The sequence below is a fragment of the Hemitrygon akajei genome, chromosome 12 (assembly GCF_048418815.1).
Source record: "Hemitrygon akajei chromosome 12, sHemAka1.3, whole genome shotgun sequence".
NCBI lineage: Eukaryota > Metazoa > Chordata > Chondrichthyes > Myliobatiformes > Dasyatidae > Hemitrygon > Hemitrygon akajei.
The window spans coordinates 64721691-64748741 of record NC_133135.1 but is presented as its reverse complement, the minus strand read 5'-3'; the positions used below and the strand labels follow the sequence as shown (position 1 = coordinate 64748741).

General features: G+C 42.4%; 1 protein-coding gene across 4 annotated transcripts in view; it reads left to right on the top strand.

Moving 5' to 3' along the window:
• Nucleotides 1-26570, top strand: part of swt1 (SWT1 RNA endoribonuclease homolog) — a 189394-nt gene extending 162824 nt beyond the window's left edge. For 3 of the 4 annotated variants that reach the window (XM_073063300.1, XM_073063297.1, XM_073063298.1), the window contains one exon: nt 26252-26570. In XM_073063300.1, coding sequence (XP_072919401.1) covers nt 26252-26357 — 106 coding nt within the window. In that variant the 3' untranslated portion in view covers nt 26358-26570. Of the gene's footprint in view, nt 1-3857; nt 3922-26251 lie in introns of those variants that run through there. The other variant, XM_073063299.1, reaches the window with a different exon arrangement.
• The last annotated feature ends 481 nt before the right edge of the window (nt 26571-27051 follow it).

The window sequence follows — 27051 nt, the reverse complement described above, 5'->3', positions numbered from 1 at the left end:
GCTCTTCACTGCATGTTTCAAATTCCTTTATTTCCCTTGCATCATTTGGTGTCATGGTCCCGACTGGCAATTCCCCATCTTGCCATTATCTCATTGATTATGCCATAATTCCTGTCGGCTGATTCCCTATGATTGCTAGTCCCAATAGTTACTGCACACCTGGTTTCCATTAGCAAAGATAGGATAAAACTCGAGCATCACGGCCATGCTGTGCCAGTTTGTTGGTCAACTCTAGTATGAGTAAAGCTCGTTCCCTGATTCCTTAGGACTGTCAGTTCTAAGCTGTGCATCATTTCCTGGATACTCTACGTAAACCTTGTCTCTATGTAAAGACTCTCCTGGATACCGGTTCCCCGTTCGTGATGGTGCTAACGCCTCATGACTCTGCCTCCGCGCCTGTGTCCTGCACTTGGGTTTGTCCTCAGCCTCATCCTTGCAACAGAATGAACTGCCCAAGAATGAACCCAGCGGACACAGACCCCGTGTAACAGGCCCTCATCAGCCAGGGCTCCCTACTGGGCGTACATGGTCAACTACTCGGAGAAGTTATGAGAGATCTTCGTGCCCTGTCCAAGGATGTAAGGAAGGTCAGTGAGCAGATTGACTGAGTAGCCGCTCCCCTTACTTCATCCCCTACCTGTCCCGGGTTGTCCTTGGTCGCACGTCGCCCTAGATTTCATCACCGGTCTACCCCCTTCACGTGGAAACACCACCGTACTCATCATGGTAGACCACTTCTCCAAGATGGTGCATTTTGTAGCCCTCCCTAAACTCCCTTCGGCACAAGAGACTGCAGACCTTCTCGTCCGCCATGTCGTCTGCCTCCATGTCGTCTGCCTCCATGGAATTCCTGTGGATATCATCTCTGATCGGAGTTCCCAATTCGTCTCGCAGGTATGGAAGTCCTTCTGCCAAGCCCTGGGTGCCTCCATTAGCCTGTCATCCAGCTTCCATCCTCAGATGAATGGACAAACGGAACGGGTCAACCAGGATTTGGAGGCGGCGCTATGTTGCATAACAATCAACAACCCGTCTACCTGGAGTGACCACCTCGCATGGGTAGAGTACGCCCACAACTCTTTGGTTAGTACTGCCACTGGACGATCACCCTTTGAATGCTTCCTTGGGTACCAACCCCCGCTGTTTCCTGTTCAAGAAGAGGAGATTGCAGTGACTTTGGTTCAGGCTCATATCAATCGGTGCCGCAACGTTTGGGAGGACACACATATGGCCCTGCTCCGATCAGCCGATCGTAACCTGAGGATTGCCGATCGCCATTGGACTCCGGCACCTGAGTATCGACCTGGGCAGAAGTTGTGGCTATCATCCAAAGACATTCCTCTCAAAAACGAGCCTAAGAAACTCGCCTTCGCTTCCTGGGACCTTTCAAGGTCAAAAGTATCATCAACCCCACAGCAGTCTGACTTAAACTACCTAAGTCTAAGCACATCCACCCTACTTTTCACGTTTCCCAAGTAAAACTCGTTTCCATCAACCCCTTGTGTCCTCCGACCGAAACCCTTCCACCCGCCCGAATCATCGATGGCCATCCGGCATACACCGTCCGGCAGCTATTGGATGTGCGCCTTCGGGGCAGGGGTCTCCAATTCTTGGTCAACTGGGAAGGGTACGGCCCCAGAGGATCATTCCTGGGTTCCCCGCTCCTTCATCCTGGACCCTTCCCTCATCCAGCACTTCCATCGGGACCATCCGGACAAGCCTGGAGGATCGCCTGGAGGCTCCCATTGAGGGGAGGGTACTGTCATGGTCCCAATTGGCAATTCCCCATCTTGCCATTATCTCATTGATTGTGCCTTAATTCCTGTCGGCTGATTCCCTGTGGTTGCTAGTCCCAATAGTTACGCACACCTGGTTCCCATTAGCGAAGATAGGATAAAACTTGGGCATCACAGCCATGTTGTGCCAGTTCGTTGGTCGACTCTAGTGTAAGTAAACCTCATTTCCTGATTCCTTAGGACTGTCAGTTCTAAGCTCTGCATCATTTCCTGGATACTCTACATAAACCTCATCTCTATGTAAAGACTCTCCTGGATACCGGTTCCCCGTTCGTGATGATGCTAACGCCTCATGACTCTGCCTCCGTGCCTGTATCCTGCACTTGGGTTTGTCCTCAGCCTTGTCCTTGCAACATTTGGTGGATCACACCCATTATATTAATGGCATGTGCAAGAGGATTCTGCAGTTGTAGTTTCAGTTGTGATTCTGTGGTGAATTGAAATGATAAGAAATTGTGAATGCAAAACATTGTGGAGCTTTTATTTATTTCATGGATAGAGTGGGATGATATTTATCCCAAGCTGGGAGATGGGGATTGTTGCAGCCCTGGCCAAGATTTATAAATTTTTGCTGGATGCAAGTGAGGTAGCAGATGACAGGAAGGTAGCAACTGTAGCTTTCCCATTCCAAGAAGGTCAGCAGGGAGAAGCCAGACAATTGTAGTCCTGTAAGCCAATATTAACAATAGTAAAGTTATTAGGGGAAGACATTGACAGTCCGAAAAAAGAAAGCCTAAAGAGTAATGATGAAAAATGTGGGCCAAGTTAGAGGCGTGTACTTACACCATCTGTAGCTGGAAAACCAGAAGAAGGTGTGGGATGTAAAGAGAAGGATTAGGTTGTTATTTTTCAGTGGTCTTTGCATCTTTTCTGGCTACAGATTCTATAGCTGTATGCCATAAATGATTTGCATTCTCCGCCCTGAATCCTTCAGCCCATGATTACAGACATGTCCTTCTGGCCTGCTGTTTCCGAAAAAGACTGGTGTGCTAGTGGAACAAAATCAGGTTTATTATCACTGATATATGTTATAAAATTTGTTGTTCTGTAGCAGCAGTACCGTGCAAAAAAATTCTCTGTAAGTTACTATAAGTGAGTAGTGCAGGAGTTTTACAAGGAGGTGGTGTTCATAACTTAATGCACTGTTCAGAAATTTAATGGTGGAGGTGAGTCTGGGTCTTCAGGCTCCAATACCTCCTCTCCGATAGCAATAACACAAAAACAGCATGTTCTGGATAGTGAGGATCTTTAACAATGGATGCCACCTTCTTGAAACACCTCCTCTTGAAGTTGACTTCCATGGTGAGTCAGATTGTGCCCATGATGGAACTGGCTGAGTCTACAACCCTTTGCAGCCTCTTGTGATCTGGTGCATTGGAGCATCCATACCAGGATGTGATGCAACTAATCAGAATGCTCTCCGCTATACAGCTGTAGAAATTTGCAAGAGTCTTTGGTGCATATTAAATTTCCCCATATTTCCATAATGTAGAGCTGCTGGTGTGCCTTCTTAAGTGTTAGGCCCAGGATAGATTCTGAGATGTTGATGTCCAAGATCTTGAAGCTGCTATTGCTTTCCACTACTGACCCCCCTCAGTGAGGACTGGTGTGTGTTCTCCTGACTTCCTCTTTCCTAAAGTCCTTGGTCTTACTGATGCTGAGTGCAAGGTTCTCAACCAGCAAATCAGTTTTATTTGTGTTGCCTTCTCTAAAATTCTGCCTACAGCAGGGGTATCATCAGTAAATTTATAAATGACAATATTTATATATTTATATATAAATTTATATATTTATAAATGACAATAGAGCATTTATAATAATAGCCCACAATAGAGCAGTGGGCTAAGCATGCATCCTTGTAGTGGGCCTGTGTTGACTGTCAACGAGAAGATGTTATTACCAATCTGATCTCCTAATGAGAAAGTTAAAGGTCCAGTTTCAGAGAGAGATACAGGAGCCTAGGTTTCAAAACTTGGTAGTTAATGCTCAGAGGATGATGGTACTGAATCCTGATCTGTAATTGATAAACAGCAGCCTGACATGTGTCTTGCTGTTGTCTAGGTACTCCAGAGCATTGTAGAGAGCCAGAGCGATCGCATTCACTGCAGCCCTGTTGTAGAGGTAGGTGAAATGTAGCAGATCCAGGTTCTTGCTCGGGCAGGAGTTAATTCTATACATGATCAACATCTCGAAGGACTTCATTACAATAGATGGGAGCGCTGCTGGTCGATAGTCATCAAGGCAGCTCACTCTGCTTTCCTTGAGCACCAGTATGATTTATGCCCTTTGAAGCAGGTGGGAACCTCTGACTGCAGCATTGAAAGGTTGAAAATGTCCTTAAATGCTTCAGCCATTTGGTGGCACAGGATGCTCTGACATCATCCTACAAGACAGATAACAGGGTTGCTACATGCTGTGGGTATTCACACAGCTGTAGTATTATTCTCCCATTAAAAAGCATGCATAAAAGCCCAAAGTTTTACTTGATTTTGGTGAAAGGTATCTACTTATATTCTTCGTATATTGAATGAAACAAAGTAGAAGGAAATGAAATTGCTTACTTTTGAAAATGTAATTTTCTCATATTTCTTGATCATGTAGCTGTAAATTCATATTGTACCATACAGGCATGACAAGAATTATACGTCAATCATTTACATAGCATGTAGTAATAAATTCTGCTGTCCTTTGCCATGTAAGCAACTATAAGTGATGACTTCCATACATACACTGTGAAACACAGAATTCCAAGTTTTGCTAACTGATTTGTTGGGATAAACACATGTGCTTTCTCTTTTGCTAGGCTCCATATTAAGTCTAGTGCTTCAACCCGATCTTTTTGACATTCCCCAGCATTATGTTGCAGAATCTCAATCAGATCTGGAGAGAGCTAGTACGAATTGGAAACTTTCACTGATCTCAATAGGGCATGAAGGTCACTGGATTATGAAGCAAGAGGGAAGATTTCTTATAAATTGTTTTTCTTTGGTCTTTTTGTATACTAATGTTACAAATTAACTAATTTTAACAAATGCAGAAAATTCTAGTTAATTGGGTCACATTGGGACCAGTACACTTTGGCCCAGTTAAGCAGTATGTAACAGATTATGTATTTAAATAAAATATAGAACGAATTGGAACACTATCAATACTACTACAGTACCAAAAAATCATATATTAGTTCGTAATCACAAGGAAATCTGCAGATGTTGGAAATTCAAGCAACACACACAAAATGCTGGTGGAACACAGCAGCCCAGGCAGCATCTATAGGAAGACATACAAAAAAGCTGGATGAACTCAGCAGGTCGGGCAGCATCCGTTGAAAAGAGCAGTCAACGTTTTGGGCTGAGACCGGTCCTGATGAAGGGTCTTGGCCCGAAATGTTGACTGCTCCTTTCAACGGATGCTGCCCGACCTGCTGAGTTCATCCAGCTTTTTTGTACGTCTTGATTTGACCACAGCATCTGCACAGTACTTTGTGGTTAGCATCTATAGGAAGAAGCATTGTTGATGTTTTGGAAGGGTCTCGGCCCAAAATGTCGACAGTGCTTCTTCTATAGATGCTGCCTGGCCTGCTGTGTTCCACCAGCATTTTGTGTGTGTTATTAGTTCCTAATAGTTGGTTTGGTGGTTGTCAGTTGTATCCAGCAATGACAGGAAACCTTTGCAGGAGAGTTTTTAAAGGGGAAGTGCCATTGTACCAGAGCAGTTCCATGCTCTCCATCTTGGAAGTTGGGTCCAGTGATATGCAAGTCCTAACAACTGGGGTCTTCCTTAGTTGCAGTGGTTCACCATGACTACTTCTTTGCCTCATCATGCCCTTTGCTCTCCCCACAGTTCTGCAGAACGGCCTTCCTGGCCATTGGATCTCACTGTAGATCTCATCCGCCCAGACTGCCACAGCTGACTTTGCATGCTAGGACAGACACATCTCTATCTCACTGGGGTCTGAGGCCTGCCTGCTACCTCACCTAGTTTAGCCTGCCTGCTGAACTGGTGTATCGGGGTGTATCTGCTGTTGCATGCTACTTGGAACCACAGCTGAGAGCTGAGTATATACTGCTGAGCTCCTTTGATTGTAAATGAACAAAATTAGTGCAGACACCTGGTGTAGATAAAGGAATGCCTTCATACAAGTTTTGATGATTGCATCCTCCAAATCTTCATTTTCATTGTAACATTCAAGATGACTGTTGATATCTTCAAATTCTTCATAGGTCCTAACTTGTTGAAGTAGTGAAATTGTTTTATTTTCACTACCAACCATTTCTGGCATCTCCAAGCTTGAACACTTGAAACTGCAATGGACAAAACAGTACTGAATTGTCTTTCTGCTTATCTCTCGCCAACTATCAGTGATAAAAATCACTGCCTTTTAAACTGAAGAACACTCAACTGACTCTGTTTTAAAAATTGTTCACTTGAAGTATGGTGTAGTGTCTAACAGCCACACAAGTGCATGCATTGAGAAACAGTTCAGCAACAATCTCTTGCCCCAATTAAGTGGCATAATGTCCCAAAAAAAGGGGGACCCCGGCTATTTTTTCCATTTAGTTTTTGGTTATTTTAGGAGCTGCCTCAATTAACTGAAATTCACTTTATTTTAATTGTTTATTTCACCTTTAATACTGAAATGCTTTTGACTTTCACAAACACTTAAAAACTAAGAATCATTGACAACTCTCATAGTTGGCAAAGCCTATTTCTTCTTTGCCTTCTGTCAGGGTTTTTTCCAGGATGAAGCCTCACCACTTGGCTTTTGCCGCTGACTGGATCATGGCACTGAAGCAAGCTATGTATGCCCTCTGCATCAGGCCCAAGTAACCAAGAGCATGAATGGATTGCCAGTGGTGGAGCTGATAAGCTAATCTCAAAAAATTCCAGCTACTTGCACGCAATGTGTTGGTGCCATATGAGTGTAATGAGCCATAACCTACTGCTGCTTATTATTTTGCAGCCACTTAAATTATTACTTTGGCCATTATTAAAACCTCCCAATTGCAGCAATATTTGAATAATTATTGTCACATGTTAAATATAGGAACAGATCCATGGAAGTTGCTGGATATGTTGTCATAAATTACAGAAGTATTATTGGTATTTAGCTGCTGATAAATTGACCCACCAAAAACTGGAAACATCTGTTCACAGCAGCTTCTTTACCATGTTTGTCATGTGAACACTTTAAGATTGCAAAGGAGAAAATATTTCTGTATGTGATTAACATTATGGGTTGAATCTTTCATTAAATTGACAGAAAAAGGGCAGGTTATCTCTTTCCATGTAAAAAGACTTAGTTCTTATGCCGAAGATACTCCTTTTGGTATGGCATAGGTCAAACAATAACAGGATATGACCCTACTGTGCAAAATTTTAAAACTACCTGAATATTGCTGCATTCTTGCATGTAAAACTGTTGCCTTTCTGATACATTAAGACAAAGCCTAGTTTGCTGAACCCTTAAAAAAAATTGAGCAGATATTTGTCTTATTTCTGCATCATGGAACCTAACAATCTTAAGATTGGCAAGAGTATATAATAGTGACCAGATTTGTCAAAAGTGATTGAATACCAGCCTAGATAATGTTTGTTTTCACTGATGATATTCCATATGTGAAATTTGCTTCCTTTTTTAATGTACAGAGCATTCCAGCTTCTGTCTCATTTTGAGAAAATTACAGGAATAAACAACCAGAGTCAGCTGTATGGTCAATGGGTAAACAATTCAAGAAAGTATTCTTTCCCTTTGCATATTTAGAACAAATGCATTTCCATAAGATATTAAGATATAAGAGCAGAATTAGCCATTTGGCCCATTAAGTCTGTTCTGCTAGTTCATCATGGCTGATCCATTTCCCTCTCAACCTCAATCTCCTGTCTTCTCCTCATATCCTTCCACACATTCATCACTCTCTGGCTAAAGAGATTCCTTCTCATCTCCATTCTAAATGGGCATCCTTATATTCTGAGGCTGTGTCCACTGGTCTTAGACTCCCCAACAATGGGAAACAACCTCTCCACATCCACTCGATCAAGGCCTTTCAACATTCGATAGGTTCCATTGAGATCCCCCCTCATTCTTCTGAATTCCAGCGAGTACAGGCCCAGAGCTATCAAAAGCTCCTCATATGATAAGGCTTTCAGTCCTGGAATCATTTTTGTGAACCTCCTTTGAACCCTCTCCAATGTCGGCACATCCTTTCTTAGATAAGGGGCCCAAACCTGCTCACAATACTCCCGAATGTGATCTCACCAGTGCTTTATAAATCCTCAACATTCCATCCTTACCTTTATATTCTAATCCTCTTGAAATAAATGCTAACATTCCATTTGCCTTGCCCTCCTTACCACAGACTCAACCTGCAAATTAACCTTTAGGGAATCCTGCACAAGGACTCCCAAATCCCTTTTCACCTCAGATTTTTGTATTTTCTCTCCATTTAGAAAATAGTCTACACTTTTATTTCTTCTACCAAAGTGCATGACCATATACTTCCCAACATCGTATTCCATCTACTACTTCTTAGCCCATTTTCCTAATCTAAGTCATTCTGTAGCCTCTTTACTTCCTCAATACTACCTGCCCCAACACTTCTCTCCATATCATCCATAAACTTGGCCCATCAATTCTGTCATCCAGATCATTTACATATAAATTATTATTTTTTAAATGGTCCCAACACAGATCCCTGTTGGACACCACTGTCGGGCACTGGCAACAAACTAGAAAAGGGTCTCTTTATTCCCACTCTTTGCATCCTGCCACTTAGCTAGTGCTCTATCCGTGCTGGTTTCTTTAGCCTGTTTTATTATGTGCCTTCAAATATCCTAAAACTACATCCTTAACATTTGACTCCAACATCTTCACAACCACTGAGATCAGACTAACTGGCACATAATGTCCTTTCTTCTGCTTCTCTCACTTCTTGAAGAGTGGAGTCACATTTGCAATTTTCTAGTACTCTGGAGCCATTTCAGAGCCTATTGATTCTTGAAAGAGTATTATTAATGCCTCCACAATCTCTTCAGCAACTTCTTTGAGAACCTGAGGATGTAGACCATCTGGTCCAGGTGATTTACTTACTTTCAGAACTTTTGTTGGTTTTGACTTCTCTTGTCAATCATGGTTGCATCACCTGTTTTAGAATACTACTTCCCTGGATGTATCTATCTTGTGCCTTCCAAATTGCTCCCAGAAACTCCACCCATTGCCATTCTGCCATCATTCCTGCTAGTGTTCCCTTCCAATCAATTTCAGCCAGCTGCTCTTTCATGCTCTTTACTGATAAATCTGACTTCTCAAGTTGCAGGGCGAATTCTATCATACATAGAAACATAGAAATCTACAGCACATTACAGGCCCTTCATTTTTTTTTCAATTTTCCCAATTTCATTTTTTCACAATGTTTTTGCTGACCATGTAACCTACTCTAGAAACTGCCCTGAATTTCTCTACCACATACCCCTCTATTTTTCTAAGCACCATGTACCTACCTAAGAGTCTCTTAAAAGATCCTATTGTATCCACCTCCACCACTGTTGCTGACAGTGCATTCCATTCACCCACCACCATATTATGATCATTGGTTCCTAAGGATTCTTTTACTTTAAGCTCTAAATAATTCACTTTCATTGTACAACACCCAATCCAGAGTAGCTAATCCCCTCATGGCCTCAACCAGAGCAGCTCTAAAAAGCAATCTTATAGGCATTCTGAAAACTCCCCCTTTAGGGATCCATCACCAACCTGCTTTTCTCAGTCCACCTGTGTAACGACTATTGTAAGATTGCCCTTTTGACATGCTTTTTCTATCTCCAGTTGTAATTTGTAGACCACATCTTTGCTACTGTTTGGAGGTCTGTATATAACTCCCATCAGTGTCTTTTTACCCTTGCACTTCCTTGGCTTTACCCACAATGATTCTACACCTTCTGATCCTATGTCATCTCTTTCTAACGATTTGATTTCATTTTTTCCCAACAGAGCCACCACACCCCCTCTGCCTACCTGCCTGTCCTTCTGTTACAATGTGTATCTTTCAACATTAAGCTCACAACTATAATCTTTTCTCAGCCATGTTTTCAGTGATGCCCACAATGTCATACATGCCAATCTCTAACTCTGCTACAAGATCCTTATTCTATATACTGCATGCATTCAAGTATAACAATAAGTCCTGTATTCATCACTCTTTTTGATCAAAAATAAGTATACCGTTTTGGATTCTGTTGGTGGGGATGACCTACCAGGAACAAGCTGCAGTGGTCCTGTCTCTGGCACTGAGGTTGGACCCTTGACTAGGAAGGGGAGGAGGGAAGAGAAGAGAGCGGTAGTGATAGGGGATTCTATAGTCAGGGGGGCGGATAGGAGATTTTGTGGGGAAGATCGGGAGTCTCGGATGGTATGTTGCTTCCCTGGTGCCGGGGTCCGGGACATCTCAGATCAAGTGCAGGTTATTCTCGAGAGGGAGGGCAAGAATCCAGATGTTGTGGTCCATGTAGGGACCAATGACGTGGGTAGGATGAGTGAGGGGGTCCTGCGTAGGGAGTTCAGGGAGTTGAGTGCGAAGCTGAAGAGCAGGACCTCCAGGGTAACAATCTCAGGATTGCTACCTGTGCCACGTGCGAGTGAGGCAAGGAACAGAAGAATTATAAAGATTAATACGTGGCTGAGAGGATGGTGCATAAGGGAGGGCTTCAGGTTTGTAGATAATTGGGCTTTGTTCCAGGGAAGGTGGGATCTGTTCCGAAGGGATGGTTTACACTTGAACTGGAGCGGTACTAACATTCTTGCAGGGAAGTTTGCTAGTGCTTCTTGGGGGGGTTTAAATTAAATTTGCAGGGGGCGGGGATCCAGAATGTGAGAGAGGATAGCGAGAGGAAGAATAAAGGACAGGTGGGGACTACACGGTTCCGGAATATTAAGTGTGTAGTAGAGGAAGGTGGGGCAGGACAAGTGATAAGGAGGACTCATGTACAGAGGGATGGTCTGACGGAACATGGAGTTAAATGTGTTGAAAGAATAAGTAAATTTAGGAAGAACAACAAAATTCTAGGGGCGTATAGCCGATGGGAGTTCGGGGAGCTGGGTTAAGCACAATAGGCAGCGATTCAAACAGAGAGAGGAGAAATGGGTTAAAAATTCTATATCTGAATGCATGAAGTGTCAGGAATAAGGCGGATGAGCTTGAAGCCCAGGTGCAAATGGGTAACTATGATGTTGTTGGGATAACAGAGACATGGCTGCAGGGAGATCAGACCTGGGAAATGAAGGTACAAGGGTATACGTGCTATCGTAGGGACAGAAATGTGGGCAGAGGGGTGGGGTGGCCCTGTTGGTGAGGAATGAGATTCAGTCCTTTGCAAGGGGGGACATAGGGTCAGGAGAAGTAGAGTCTGTGTGGATAGAACTGAGGAACAGTAAGGACAAAAGGACCCAAATGGGTGTTGTCTACAGGCCACCAAACAGTAGCATGGATATTGGGTGCAAGTTGAATAGGGAGTTAACATTGACATGTGGCAAAGGTAATGTCGCAGTAGTTATGGGGGATTTCAACATGCAGGTGAACTGGGAGAATCAGGTTGGTGCTGGACCACAGGATAGGGAGTTTGTAGAGTGCCTACGGGATGCATTCTTGGAACAACTTGTACGAGAGCCGACCAGGGACAAGACTATTCTGGATTTAGTGTTATGTAATGAACAGGATTTGATAAGCGATCTCGCAGTAAAGGAGCCATTAGGAGGTAGTGATCACAATATGATAAGCTTTTATCTGCAATTGGAGAAGGATAAGGGCAGCTCGGAGGTGTCAGTGTTGCAGATGAACGGGAAACTATGGAGCCATGAGGGAGGAGCTGGCCAAAGTTGACTGGATGGATAGCCTAGCAGAAAAGACAGTGGAACAACAATGGCAGGTATTCTTGGGAATAATGCACAAGGTGCAAAATCAGTTCATCCCCCAGAGAAGGAAGGATTCAAAGGGGGGAAAGGGGCCTCAGTGGTTGACAAAGGAAGTCAGAGACTGCATAGCATTAAAAAAAAGGAAATATGACAGAGCTAAGGTGAGTGGGAGGACAGATGATTGGGAATTTTTAAAGGAACAACAGAACTTAACTAAAAAGACAATACGGGGAGAAAAAATGAGGTACGAATGCAAGCTAGCCAGGAATATAAAGGAAGATAGCAAAAGCTTTTTTAGGTATGTGAAGAGAAAGAAGATAGTTAAGAACAATGTTGGGCCCTTGAAGAATGAATTGGGTGAAATTGTTATGGGAAACAGAGAAATGGCAGAAGAATTTAATGAGTACTTTAGATCTGTTTTCACTAAGGAAGACACAAGCAATCTCCCAGATGTATGGATGGGCCAAGGACATAGGGTAACAGAGGAAATGAATCAGATTGACATTCGGAAGGAAACGGTGATGAGGAGACTGATGGGACTGAAGGCTGACAAATCCCCAGGTCCAGATGGTCTGCACCCTAGGGTACTAAAGGAGGTGGCCCTGGAAATTGCGGATGCATTGGTAATCACTTTCCAATGTTCCTTAGATTCAGGATCAGTTCCTGAGGATTGGAGAATGGCTAATGTTATCCCACTTTTTAAGAAAGGAGGGAAGGAGAAAACAGAGAACTATTGACCTGTCAGCCTGACGTCGGTGGTGGGAAAGATGCTAGAGTCCATTATTAAGGATGAAATAGTGGCATATCTAGATAGCAGTGATAGGATTGGGCCGAGCCAGCATGGATTTACCAAGGGTAAATCATGCTTGACTAATCTGTTGGAGTTTTTCGAAGATGTAACCAGGAAGTTAGACGGGGGAGATCCAGTGGATGTAGTGTACCTCGATTTTCAGAAGGCATTTGATAAGGTCCCACATAGAAGATTGGTGGGTAAAATCAAAGCTCAGGGCATCGGAGGGAAGGCATTGACATGGATAGAAAACTGGTTGGCAGATAGAAAGCAAAGGGTAGCGGTGAATGGGTGTTTCTCGGAATGGCAGGTGGTAACTAGTGGGGTGCCACAGGGCTCGGTATTGGGACCACAGCTGTTTACCATTTACGTTAACGATTTGGATGAAGGCATAGAAAATAACATCAGCAAATTTGCTGATGATACTAAGCTGGGTGGCAGTGTGACATGTGATGAGGATGTTAGGAGAATTCAGGGTGACTTGGATAGGCTGGGTGAGTGGGCAGATACTTGGCAGATGGCGTTTAATGTGAATAAGTGTGAGGTTATCCACTTTGGGAGTAAGAACAGGAAGGCAGATTATTATCTGAACAGTATAGAGTTGGGTAAGGGAGTAATACAAAGAGATCTCGGAGTCCTTGTTCATCAGTCACTGAAGGTGAATGAGCAAGTGCAGCAGGCAGTGAAGAAGGCTAATGGAATGTTGGCCTTTATTACAAAGGGAATTGAGTACAAGAGCAAGGAAATCCTCTTGCATTTGTACAGAGCCCTGGTGAGACCACACCTGGAGTATTGTGTACAGTTTTGGTCTCCAGGGTTAAGGAAGGACACCCTGGCTGTAGAGGAAGTGCAGCGTAGATTCACGAGGTTAATCCTGGGATGTCTGGACTGTCTTACGCAGAGAGGTTAGAGAGACTGGGCTTGTACACGTTGGAATTAAGGAGATTGAGAGGGGATCTGATTGAAACATATAAGATTATTAAGGGATTGGACAAGATAGAGACAGGAAATATGTTCCAGATGCTGGGAGAGTCCAGTACCAGAGGGCATGGTTTGAGAATAAGGGGTAGGTCATTTAGGACAGAGTTAAGGAAAAACTTCTTCTCCCAGAGAGTTGTGGGGGTCTGGAATGCACTGCCTCGGAAGGTAGTGGAGGCCAATTCTCTGGATGCTTTCAAGAAGGAGCTAGATAGGTATCTTATGGATAGGGGAATCAAGGGATATGGGGACAAGGCAGGAACCGGGTATTGATAGGAATTGATCAGCCATGATCTCAAAATGGTGGTGCAGGCTCGAAGGGCCGAATGGTCTACTTCTGCACCTATTGTCTATTGTCTATTGTTCCCCTTTTGCATTGCAACTCACCATGTTGACAGTAATTTTGCCTTACCATCAGCCTCTCCTTGCAAGCAGTCTCACTGCACACCACATCTGTTTGCAAACCATCTACCCCATCCTTAGCCCTATCACTCCAGTTCCCATTCCCTTGCCATACTAGTTTAAGCCCTCCCAAACAGCTCTAGCAAGCCCCTCAGGTTCAGGTGTAACCTGTCCCATTTGTACAAATCATGCCTTCCCCAGAAGAGATTCCAATGATGCACTCGTTCACCTACCAAATTATCCTATTCTTATCCTCACTGGCACATGGCACAAGCAGCAATCCAGAGATTACTACTCTGGAGGTCCTGCTTTTCAGCTTTCTACCTAGCTCCCTAAAATCTTTCTTCAGGACCCCCTCACCTTTTTCCTACTGATCTCATTGGTGCTAATATATACCAAGATTTCTGGCTGCTCACCCTCCTCCTTTAGAACGCCATGGACCTGATCTGAGACATATCTGACCCTGGTACTTGGGAGACAATATACCATCTGTGTGTCTCTATCTCATCCACAGAATCTCATCTCTATTCCTCTAACTATGACATCTCCTATCACTGCTGCAGTCCTCTTCACCTCTCTTCTCTTCTGGCCACAGCACCAGACTTGGTGTCATAGACCCAGTCACTGCCGCTCTCTGTAGTAGGTTGTCCCCCTCTACAGTATCCAAAGCGGTCTACTTAATATTGAGGGGAATGGCCACAGGGGTACTCTGCATTGGCTGTCCATTTCCCTTCCTTCTCCTGACAGTCCACTCAGTTACCTGCCTAGGGGTGACTACCTCCCTATAGCTCCTATCTAACACTTCCTCGTCTCCTCTGTGAGCCAAAGTTCATTGAACTGCAGCTCCAGTTCCTTAACGCGTTCTCTGAGGAGCTTTAGCTCAGTGCACCTGGTGCAGATGTGGTTATCTGATGTCTCACACACAGAATAAATCACTGTCTTTGAAGCCATTCTCACTGCATTTACTTCAGGTTTGTCTTAAACATAGTACCATTCTTTTGATTTGGATGCATTTTTTTATGTTGAAGCGCTACATTATGAAATAACAATATTTCTTTTAAATCATAACAATATTAATTTTCCAGCAAAAATAAATCATAAAAATATTTTCTGGTTCATTATGAAAATATTAATTTGAGAGATGCCCATAAGAATATTTTTCTTTGCACCATTCTGCCACTAAGGTGTAAAAACAAAATAAAACTCACTGGCCTTCTCTCAATTCCATCACTGCATCTGCTGTTGACTCAAGTGTGAAGCAATCACAGCTGCTACCTGACTCACACCATTAAATCATTTTTACTGTTTCTTTTCCAACTATTTTTACAAATAACCACAAAACACAACAGAAATATTGAAGTGAATATTGACCCATAGTTTCTGTGGTGATTTTCAGACTTCAAGTTGGTAAACGGCTTTGAATTTTATTGGGAGTTTGATAGTTGATGGTGAGTTGGGGAGATTGCAAGAAATGTATATCCCAATGATATCATGTATGTTGTAATGTTAATCAAGTTAAGATTAGCTAGTTTTGATTACCTAAACTGATCAATGAGGAACTTTTATATTTACTGTTCCTCATTGATCTGGCCTTTATTTAGTTCTTCACTTCCCTGAGTAGAGAAGTAGATGTGCACTGAGGTGTAAAGTCCATTGTAAATGGACAGTACAAAGAGGAACATTGAGAAGGGGGCTTGACAGCAGAGATGCTCAACTGATGATTTCCTTAGCTAGGGTGCCGAGAACCAGAGGTCAATGCCTGAAAATATGGGAGTTGGATTAGAATTAATGTGGAGGTTAGTGAACCATTGGAATTCTCCACCCAAGTTGCTGATTGTATTCAAGATGGAAATGGATTTTTTGTTTAATTATTAAGAGAATTGGGATGCAGGAAAGTTGCACCGAGGCAGATGATTAGCCACAATTATCCTATATGTCAGAGCAGGCTAAGGGAGTCAAATGTCCCATTCTTTGTAACGTGTAATGTTTTAAATGTACAATTTTAATTTTTCACGTACTTTTGCCTAACCTGCTCTGAAATGTGTGCTCTTGTATTGGCTACTGGCAGATGGCTGTAGGTGGCAATAAAAGGTGACTGTAAAACAGTTGGAGTCAAATCTGCAAGTATCTCGGCAAGGGTGCAGCAATGTGGTCTTGTTGGCAAGGCCTTTGTGGAGTGTGGAGTAGTACATGACCATACACTTCCCTACACTATATTCCTTCTACCACTTTGCCCATTCTCCCAGTCTGTCTAAGTTCTTCTTCAAACTCCCTGCTTCTTCAACGCTACCTGCCCCTCCTCCTATCAAGCTCAAGTTTAGTTTGTGGTTATTCAGCTGTACTCATGTATACTGCCAGATGAAACAACTTTACTCCGGACCAAGGTGCACAACACAGTACGTATAACTCACACACACTATACAAAAAGTAATATTATTACAAATAAATTAACAAATAACAAGGTGCATAAATGATACAAGAGTAATGTCCTGGTTAAAATTTTACAGTGGTTGTGTATGTGGCTTGGTTACACAACAATGCTGTTAATAAAAACACTGGAGACGGGAGCAAAATTTCACGGTTCTTTATTGGCAGAATCCAAACTTGACACACATGTACAGATCAATACGTGCTTAATAGTGCTTACAACAATGTGTTACTTGTTACGTACCCCGTAACTGGGTGTCTTACCAGTAAAGATAGAAGTGTCCGTTGGAGTCTGGTGATACTATTTTCAACAATATTTATTAGCAAAAATATACAAAATAATATCAATGCGAATATACAGAGAATATACGTTAGCAATACTAAACCTAAAAGTGAGGGTATAATAATAGTCACTAATGAAACAAGCTCTATCGTTGTCTAGGGGATAATGAATTGGCTGATGGAAATATAAAGTTCAGTTCAGTTCATGCAGGCTGCGGTAGTTGTTTGTTGATGTGTTGCAATTGTTGGAGAGAGAGAGAAAGAGAGAAAACGTGTGAACAGTAACAGCTATATCTTGCCAACCTTCCTTTACGATGTTGATCCGTTGATGTGTTGTTGTTGTGGCCATTCACGTATGACCCCTCCGTTCTTCCGTGGTGGACTCGTCACCCAAGCAAGGGTGGACACACACACAAGCCCCCCACCGGTCTCGCTACAAAACACTGTGAGTTAAAATTTACCGACCCTTCGTTCGGTCTCCGGTCTCCCACCCTGTCTCGTGGGGGTTCTAATGCTCACTAGCGTTTCTCCTGGTGCGTCTGAGGGGTGTTACCCCAGACCTCACTTTTATCCCCACTCACGGGGTCTCAGGTGTCAATCAGGTTGGGATGATGTAACCCATCAAACCAGCCCACTCTGGTTGCCCCCTGAGGGGTTTCAATGAATAGAACAATACCAAGTAAACAATCCTTCTCCACAAGACAATAGCAGTAAATCAATCAGTAGGAGACGTTCCATCTTAGCTGTGTCTCTCTCTCATTCTCTTTCATGAGCTGTTATCAATAACAACTGCCCTGGCAGCTTTCCTGTGTCTCTCTTACTTCCTTGATAACAGCATTGAAATAGTAGCGATTCGCGATTCTCCAAAAAGGGGGAGGGGGCATGGACGATTTTGCACCCTTCTGCCCATCAGAGTTGTTCATCCTTCGTAACATACTAAAACATAAAGTAGTCCCTTATTATAATGTAGGCTATACAGTACACTCCTCCCCTTTTAATAATATATCAACTTTTTTTTAACTGGGGCATTATGCTAAATAAATATGTTTACCTTTAACATACAAATGCCTACCATTTGTTTACTTAGCAACTTAATATCAAATTATAAGAAAGTAACATAATAATATCAAATTATAACAAGCCTTTTACAACTCAAGTCTCTGGGGGTGGGGGGCCTTCTCTTGATTGTTCGGCACTGAAGCAAATAGGTCTTCACTCTATTTTCTGGAATAAATTAAACAATCCACAAATTGGCAGGTTCTAGTCATAAAGAGTAGTCACCTCCATCTCGCAAAGATGACGAAAGCAAAGTGAAATCCATGAAAAGGTGAATGTTATTCTTAAAATATGTACAATCATCAAAACTGAGATGGCATTGGAAAGTGCCTTCAAATAGTGTGTTCTTCAGTCTGTCAATAAACTTGTTTGTTTTAATACAGATTTCCATATAAAAGACATGAAAAGTTGACCTCTGAGCATAGGGAGTTAAGATGTGTGCCTCCAACTTGCTAGGAGTTCTAGGCAGTAGATATATAGCTGTCCTAGATATATACACATCTTTGTGCTATCACTTGTCTTCCTTACCCATATCTCATTTGTTCCAACTGAGCTAATTACACAGCCTATCTTCGTATTCTCCTTAGATTCCAAAAGAATAGCCTGGGCATTTATCATACCATATCTTATCATAATATAACTTTCCATCTTCTATTCGAACTTCATGTCTTTGTGCTGGTGATTCAGCAGGAGTGCTGGGAAGATGGAGATGTTGGTCTTTTCGGAGATTTAAGTTTTTTGAGAGTTTGCAGATCTTCCATTATCTCCATTTGTTAACAAGTAATTTAACTGCACAGGTGCAGGTTTTCGTCTTCTGTCTATAAATGGAACAGGGTCATTAAGTCTCCTCCTTAGTTTCCTAGTCATTTTTGGCTTGACCTCCACAGAATCTCCTGTGAGTTCCATTGTCAGCCTCTCGTTCTCAATTATCTTTTTTCTTTTCTTCTAACTCAATCTTTTTACAGTTGTCCCCGTTTTTCAAACATTCACTTTACGACAGCTCGCTGTTACGAAAGACCTACAATAGTTACCTGTTTCCGCTAACAGAAGCTGTTTTCACTGTAATGAGAAAAAACAGCGTGCGCACCAAGCAGCTAACCTCCTTCCCCAGAACTGCATTCTAGCCGGCATTGCTTAAACACGTGGCTGTGAGCATCTGTGCTCTATATCGATTTATTTTGTGCATCCGTTAGCAAGATGAGTTCTAAGGTATCGGAAAAGCCTAAAAGAGCGCGTAAGGGTGTTACACTTAGCGTAAAACTAGACAGAATTACTGTAGATGTCGGATTATAAGCCGCTACTTTTTTCCCACATTTTGAACAGCTTTGAACACTGCGGCCTTTACTACGGTGCGGCTAATGCATGGTTTTTTTTCATGCCACCAAAAACGTTTTGCCTCGTAACAGTAGACCAATAAAATTGATGAGTAGTTCACAGAGGTCCAATGAAATTGTACGATAAATCAAGCGCACTTCCACAATTAAATTATTGTAAATCAGTCATTTGTACTCACCCTCATCAACATGGAAAACACTCGAAGAGAAGCATTGTGCTGCCTTTATGGCAGTTATTTAGTTTATAATATTTTCGCTTAGTAATTCATTTGTTAGTATTTTCTAGTTAAAGTTAGAAGTACTACATCCCGGGATACTATGACGTCACATCCGGTTTCGCCGCGTCTTGTGGGAAATACCGGTTTGCGATAAACGGGAAGGTGGGGGCATTAGACCCGCGTGAGAACGCTGCTTTTAAGTTAAAGGCGATCAATAACTTTTCCTGGTAGGCTGCAGTATATATTTTTTTACCAGTCGTTAGGAGATATTGGAATGTATACGCAACGTAATTTGTGTGTTACCGATACGTATGTATATTTAAAAGTAGCCGTGTTACAGGCACGGTTCGAAAAAAAGCATTTGCAATATGTATTTGTTTATGTTACCATATGGATTTAATTAAAAGTTAAAAAATCCTCACGTGTAATATCTTTCTGTGTAAATATCTCATATTACAACGTGGGACACCTGCGGCCGAAAATCCGGTGCGGCCTAAAATCCGGTGCGGCTTGTACAAGTACAAAATTGATTTTCTTTCTAAAATTAGAGCCAGCGGCTTTTAATCAGGTGCGCTCTGTAGTGCGAAGTCTACGGTAAGCGTTTTGATCGTGGTGAACAAAGTAAGGACATAATGAGTTTGGCTAAGGGTTTTTGGAAGTTGACGAAGATGATGTTGAAGAGATTTTGGCATCCCATGACCAAGAACTGGCAGATGAAGAGCTGATGAAGAGGAAAGGATAACAACTGAAGCCGAATGCAGTAGCGAATGGCCCGAAAGTGAAGTCGTCCAGGAACTGAATGAGAAGCAATTGCGTGAGATTTCCGCTGCAATTGACAACACTGCAATGATTGCAGAAAAATATGACTTTAATTTTGAAAGGGTACGTAGGTTTAGGGCATATTTGAAGGATGGTTTGAGTGCTTACAAAGAACTGTATGATAGAAAAATGCACAAGGCTAAGCGGTCGAGCATACTGTTGTTTTTCAAGCCTTTCACATCAGCCACAGCAGACGACGAACCACGACCTTCGACATCAAGGCAGGCAGACATAGAAGACGTTAGTGACCTACCTGCCCTGTTGGAAACAGACAACGATGAGATGACACCCCATCCTCCGACAATTCAGCCTAACACACCATTATCACTGTGCTTGCTGCCTTCCCGATTCCAGTAGGTGAAACTACACTGGACGTACATTATTTCTACTTTATATATGCTGTGCATTTTTATGTGTTATTTGGTAGCTTCATAGCTTAAAGGTTACTGGAAAGAGTGCTTCTGCCGAGAGCGCATGTGCTGTGTGTTTTTGCCGCAAGTGCTACCGAGAGCGCTTGCATGAGATTTTCGCTACGGTGGACTGTGCCACAATAATTGCAGAAAAGTATTCCTACTTTCTGTGTATTTATCAGATCATTCTTGCTTTTACTATATGTTACTGTTATTTTAGGTTTTATGTGTTATTTGGCATGATTTGGTAGGTTATTTTTTGGGTCTGTGAATGCTCACAAATTTTTCCCATTTTAATAAATGGTAAACACGACGAAATCTGCAGATGCTGGAAATTCAAACAACACCCACAAAATGCTGGTGGAACACAGCAGGCCAGGCAGCATCTATAAGGAGAAGCACTGTCGACGTTTTGGGCCGAGACCCTGACCCTGACGAAGGGTCTCGGCCCGAAACGTCGACAGTGCTTCTCCTTATAGATGCTGCCTGGCCTGCTGTGTTCCACCAGCATTTTGTGTGTGTTGTTAATAAATGGTAATTGCTTCTTCACTTTACGACATTCTGCCTTACGAACCATTTCATAGGAATGCTCTACCTTCGAATAGCGGGGGAAACCTGTATCTTCAAATTCCTTCACTGCTGCTTTCTTTCCACTTGTTCTGTCTCCAGCTGCAGAAAAAGCTCTGCATTTCGTATTCTTTCCTTGTGTTGTTGATCTAGTTTCTTCATCCTTTTCTGATACTCCTGCAAAGTGCCTTCCTGTAACTGCTGTAGCTGTCTTTTGAGAGATGTCAATTTCTCCTGGTACATCTGCTCTTTTACTTCCAGGTAGTCTTCATCATCCTGCTTATTGGCAATATCTATCTCCCTTGCATCCTCTGTATCTTCATCCAAGTCGCAGCCACGGATACTGCGTTTGTCCTCACCGTCGATGCTGTCTAGCTCCTCCTTGACGTTGTAATAGTCGACAATGGTGAGAGGAGAGCTGCAGATATCTTCCCTGCCGAACCTTTGTTGACACATCTAGTGCCTTGATGGTGTGCCAATCCAACTGGATATTCCTGAGCCATTCATGTCCCAGCAATGGGAGGGTCCTCCATTTTTCAGTACAGAGGTTCAGCTGCTATGTTTTATCTCCGTAAGTCACTGTCACTTTAATTTTACCTTTGGGATGCACTTTATGTCTTGTGTAAGTCTTTAGCAATAGCTTAGTTCATTTCAGAGGTATGTGAGAAAACAGTTATTTGTAGTCGTGTTACAGAGATCACTGTTAAAGCTGAGCCTGTGTCCAACTCCATTTTCAGTCTCACACCCACCACTTGTGGAGTGATCCATATTACTCTTCGATCACCTCTCTTTCACGCTGTGTAGTTGCTGACAAGATAATTCACTTTGATTGGAGTTGTTTTCATCAGAACTGCCTTCTTTCATTTGGTGTACCTTGTTGTATTTTTCTTTTTGGGGTTTCTTGTTTCTCTGTATTTTGCCCTTTTTCTGCTGTTGACTAGCTTCGTATACTCTGCCAATGTGGCCCTGTTTGCCACAGTTTCTGCTTTCTTTGTCTTTAAACCAACAGTCATCCGGGTTATGTGACCTGTTCCCACAACGGTAACATTTCTTTCCTTCATTTCTGTTCAGTGACATTTTCTTTGTGGCATATTCCAGAGATTTTTGTTGTATTTTGGAAGCACCCCGTGCCGTTGTTTCCGTTGATATTGTAATGTTTAGCGCTTTCTCGAATGTAAGGTCTCTTTCACACAGAAGCTTCTTCTGTGTCGTTTCACAGCGCATGCCACACACTAACCTGTCCCTCAATGAGTCCAATAGACCAGCTCCAAGTTGACAATGTTCTGATAATTTGTGCAATTCAGCACAATATTCAGAAATGCTTTCATGTTTGCTCTGATTCTGATTGTGAAATTTAAATCTTTTAGCAATGACCAGTGGTTTGGGGTTTAAATGCTGTTGGAGAGTGTGTACTATTTGCTTGAACGTTTTGTCAGCTGGCTTTACAGGAGTTAACAAGCTCTGTACAGCCCATATGTTTCTGCTCCCATAATACTGAGTAAGACGCTGGCTTTCTTTTCATCCTTAACACTGTTAGCCTCACATTATAACTCCACTCTTTCAGTGTAAGTTCCCAGTCTTCAGTGCCACTATCAAATGCTGTAATGGTTCCAATCATTGCCATCTTTGTTATGTTAATTAAGCCCCATTCTTCCCCCTTGTTTTCTTTTTGACTAACATGTCCTTTTTGCTAGCGCCACGAGTGCATTCTGTCTAGATGTGTGTGTTGCTCCTTTTTATCTCCCAGGACAGGCAGACCCTCAGCCCCTGGGGGTCAGCGCCGGCTGTGGTCTCTCCTGGACATGCTGCGGCTCCAACTGTGTCTCTTGGTCTCCCGACGTTCCTGAACCCGGCCCTGCCCCCGCTGCCTTTCAGGCTCGCGGCCTCACTCTCGCTCCTCGGCTTGTTCCTTGCGCTCTTCTTCCGAGTGTCGTTATCAATTAAACACGGTGGTTCCGATACAATGTAGGTTCATTAACCTCATCGCCAATTTGTTGTGTATGTGGCCTGGTTACACAACCATGGTATTAATGAAAACGCTGGAGACGGGAGCTAAGTTTCATGGTTTTTTACTGGCAGAATCCAAACTTGACACACACCTATTAGCACATGCAACGACGTGTTACTAAAACCTAATCATCATCATGTGCCATACTCTGCCAGAGCCTCAGGGACCACTTTCTTTCACTGCGATCTGCCGGCAGTGCGTCTCTGGTGGTGAGGCTGGCCCACTTCTCGATGTTGTTGATCCAGGTTGACTTCTGTCTGCCTTGGGAGCTGCTTCTACTCTACCTTAAAGCGCAATGCCTTCCAGTGTGTCATCAGTTCTTGAGATATGTCCAAAATAGCAGTTTCCTTTGGATAACGATTTCCAGAAGTATTGATTTCATACCAATCTTTTCTAGGATGAAATTGTTGGATCTCCTTTCAGTGTATGATACCCTGAGGATCCGTCTGTATGTCCACATCTGTCAACTTCTTTTCGTCAGCTGCGTTTAGGGTCCATGTTTCACAGCCATATAGGGTTGCTGGCCAGACAAGACTCTTGAGGAGGTGTATCTTGGTGTCAGTGCTCACAGATCTATCTTTCCAGATGTTCCAGAGTTTGGTAGTGCTTGTGCGTGCCATTGTTAGCCTTCGCCTTATTTCCTTGCTGCATTTGTTTGTGACATTTAGTTCTGCACCAAGGTATATAAAGGAGGACACTTGTTCGATCTTGTCGTTTCCGATGTAGATGTCAGCTTGAATTGCAGTTTTGCTTATCACCATAACTTTGGTCTTTTTGCCATTTATCAACAATCCAAATTCAGCAGAGACTTTTGCAACATTATTGAGTAGTGCTTGTAGGCCTTCTTCCGTTGTGGTTAGCAGGGCTGTGTCATCTGCGCATCTCAAGTTACTGATGGTTCTTCCTCCTATTTTAATGCCAGTGTTGTCTGGAATTGCCAGTCTCATGATTATCTCAGTGTAGATGTTAAAAAGGTGTGGAGAAAGGATGCAGCCTTGGCGGACTCCTTTCCCATTGCAGAATGATTCAGTCTTGCCAGATGTGGTCCGAAGGCTGGAGGATTGAGTAGCATACAGTGTTTCTAGAAGAGCCACTGGGTGTGGTGCCACGCCCAGTTGAATCATTGTCATCCACAGTTTGGTGTATTGGGCACATTCAAATGCCTTTGAGTAGTCTGTGAAGCAGATGTATGAGGGGTATTGACCTCTCATTTTCTCCATTATTAGGCACATGTTGAAGAGTATAAAACATAAAGTAGTCCCTTATTATGATGTAGGCTATACAGAACAACTGCTATGTTGGAGGTATTTCATTTTAGCAGTTCTGCAAAAGCAGTCTTTTCCTCTTTCAGCTTGTTTGGGTTTGAGCTGAAACAAGAGGCTCATTGTCCAACTTAGGAATGTGGTGTCAACCAATCAGGATGGTAGAATTAGGAGAAGGGTTTAAAGAACGCTGGCTGGACAGGTCTTTTTGGCGGGAGCTGGGAGAAGACAGGAGGGAAGATGGCTGAGGATGCTTTTCCTTTTGCACAAGGTGTTTTGTGCAGATAAATGGCTTGAAGTAGGAAGGACCAATACTCCCAGGGGAGACCCATTTGTTTGTGATGAATTTCGAGCAACATTCAGAAGGTTGAATGTGCTTTCACAAAGACCAAGGGTCCAGCACACAAGTTAGACAAGTTCAGGATGAACTCCAACTTGTATGCAGTTGATTATTTAATTATAATGGGCCCTTGTTTTCTTTAATAACTCTTGGGTTAAGTTAATGTTCATAAATATATTTTCTTTATAATTTTAAGCAGTGTACGATCTGTTATTTCTTGCCGATGGGTGATTTCAAGGGTGGCAGTAAATCACACAGCATTCATACAAACCGGGGTTTGGATGGGCGAGACATCCCAGCCTCATGGGTTTGGTGGGATCAAAGTTGTATACTCCCTAGATGTGCGGAGCCTGATAGAGGGAGTTTCACAAATTTAAAGAATAAACAGTGTAATGCTACTGGTGCCTCATGTGATGAGAGTGTATTATGAGTTTCACACATGATGGCAGGGAGCTCTGTAGTCTTATGGCCTGGGGGTAGAAGCATCCTAACAGTTCTTGTCCTAATGCTATGGTATCTCCTGCCTGATGGTGGACAGATAGGAAGGATCATTGAGAACGCTAAATGCCCTGTATATGTAGCAGTCCTGATAAATATCTCTAATGGGTGATGATTCTCTCAGTCCTTGTAATCCCGTACCAGACGGTGATGCAGCTAGTCAGGACACTTGATGATGCTGCTGTAAAAATTAGTTGAAATGAGGGGTGAGGGAGCCTTCCTCACTTCAAATCTTCTCAGGAAGTGGAGATGCTGCTGTGCTCTCAAGACGAGGTGGGGTTGAAGGATCAGGTCAGATCATCCGTTAAGTGTACTCCCATGGAGGAGTCATGTATGTGCAATGAGGAGAGGTCAGCCTGAACCTTTGTAATGTCCGCAATCATCTCTTTGGTTTTGCCCACATTGAGACTTAAGTTGTCGTGCTCATGCCATTTTACCAGCTGCTCTGCCTCCTCTTTGTTGATGAGGCCAGCCACTAATGTGTCATCAGTGAACTTTTCCAAAAGAATTGTCAGACAAGATTTCTCCTTAAGGAAGCCATGCTGATTTTGGCCTATTTTATCATGTGCCTTCAAGATCCTGAAACCTAAATCTTAATAACGGACTCCATTATCTTTCCAGCTAGACCTGTAATTCTCTTTCTTCTGCCTCCCTCCCTTCTTAAAGAGTGAAGTGACATTCAGAGTTTTCCAGTACTCTGGAACCATTCCAGAATCTAGTGATTCTTGAAAGATAATTACTAATACCTTCACAATCTCTTCAGCAACCTTTTTCAGAACGCTGGGGTGTAGTCCATCTGCTCCAGGTGACTTATCCACCTTTAGACCTCTCAGCTTGCCAAGCACCTTCTCCTTAGTAATAGCAACAACACTCACATCTGCCCCCGACACACTCTAATTTCTGGCATACTGCTAGTGTCTTCCGTGGTGAAGATTGATACAAATATTAAGTTCATCTTCTATTACTACCTCTAATTGTATTAATAAAATTAAATTAAATAATGCTGCTTTGAAATTGTATGAAATTCTATTAACAATGATGTTTTCTTTTAAAAAGGCTGAAAACTTATTTTCCACCACATGCAGCATGTTGACAGGATGTGAGAAGTTTCCAGCAAGTAACTCTCTTTAAAGAGATTAATTTGTTATTTTCCTTTTCAGGAAGAAGCTGACTGTTGGATATAGCCAACTGGCTGAGTTAACCTACAGTTTGGAGCAATGCAATGCAGCAGTTTGTCTTGAAGCCAGAAACAGAGGCTTAATTTAAAATCGCTGGCTGATTATACACTAATATTTTTTCCACAAACTGGATGTAATTCAGTAATTTTTACTAATGCTCATCTGTTGTGAGATCAATAAATTCTCTGTATCAGAGGTAAAAATGTAGATGATTTTGTTGAGGTAAAATTTAAATAAAGAAAACAAGTTGTACCACATTTAATGCCATTCAATAAATTTAACAAAGGAGCATTTTCTGGAACATTACAGTGTGGAGTGGAGAACTGAATCTAATTTTTGAGCATTATCCTGATTTGTTTTGATTTTGGAAAATGTATTTTCACATTTGAAGAGGCCTCAGAAAAGAAATCTGAGGGGCTTTCAACATTGAATTGCCAACAAAATTTCCAGGGAATTCAAAGTTACTTAGCCAAATTATTCATCCATAGATCTTTTCACGGTGGTATTTGTTATTGGGAGTTATATTTAGCTGTATTTTTAATTCAAAATTTTATATTTAGAATTTTACCAGAAATATAGAAAAGGTTAAATTTTATTTATATTTTCCATAAATGCAAATTATGATGGCTCAGTTTCAAGTAAAAATGAACAATTAAACTCTAATAACTTCCTTGTCAATGGATTTGCAATACTGTTTTAAATTGCTGTGTCCAAATGCACGACAAACTGATGAGTTGAGTGTCTTTTTTTTCAGTCATGGCAAAGTTGGTAATAAAATGAAA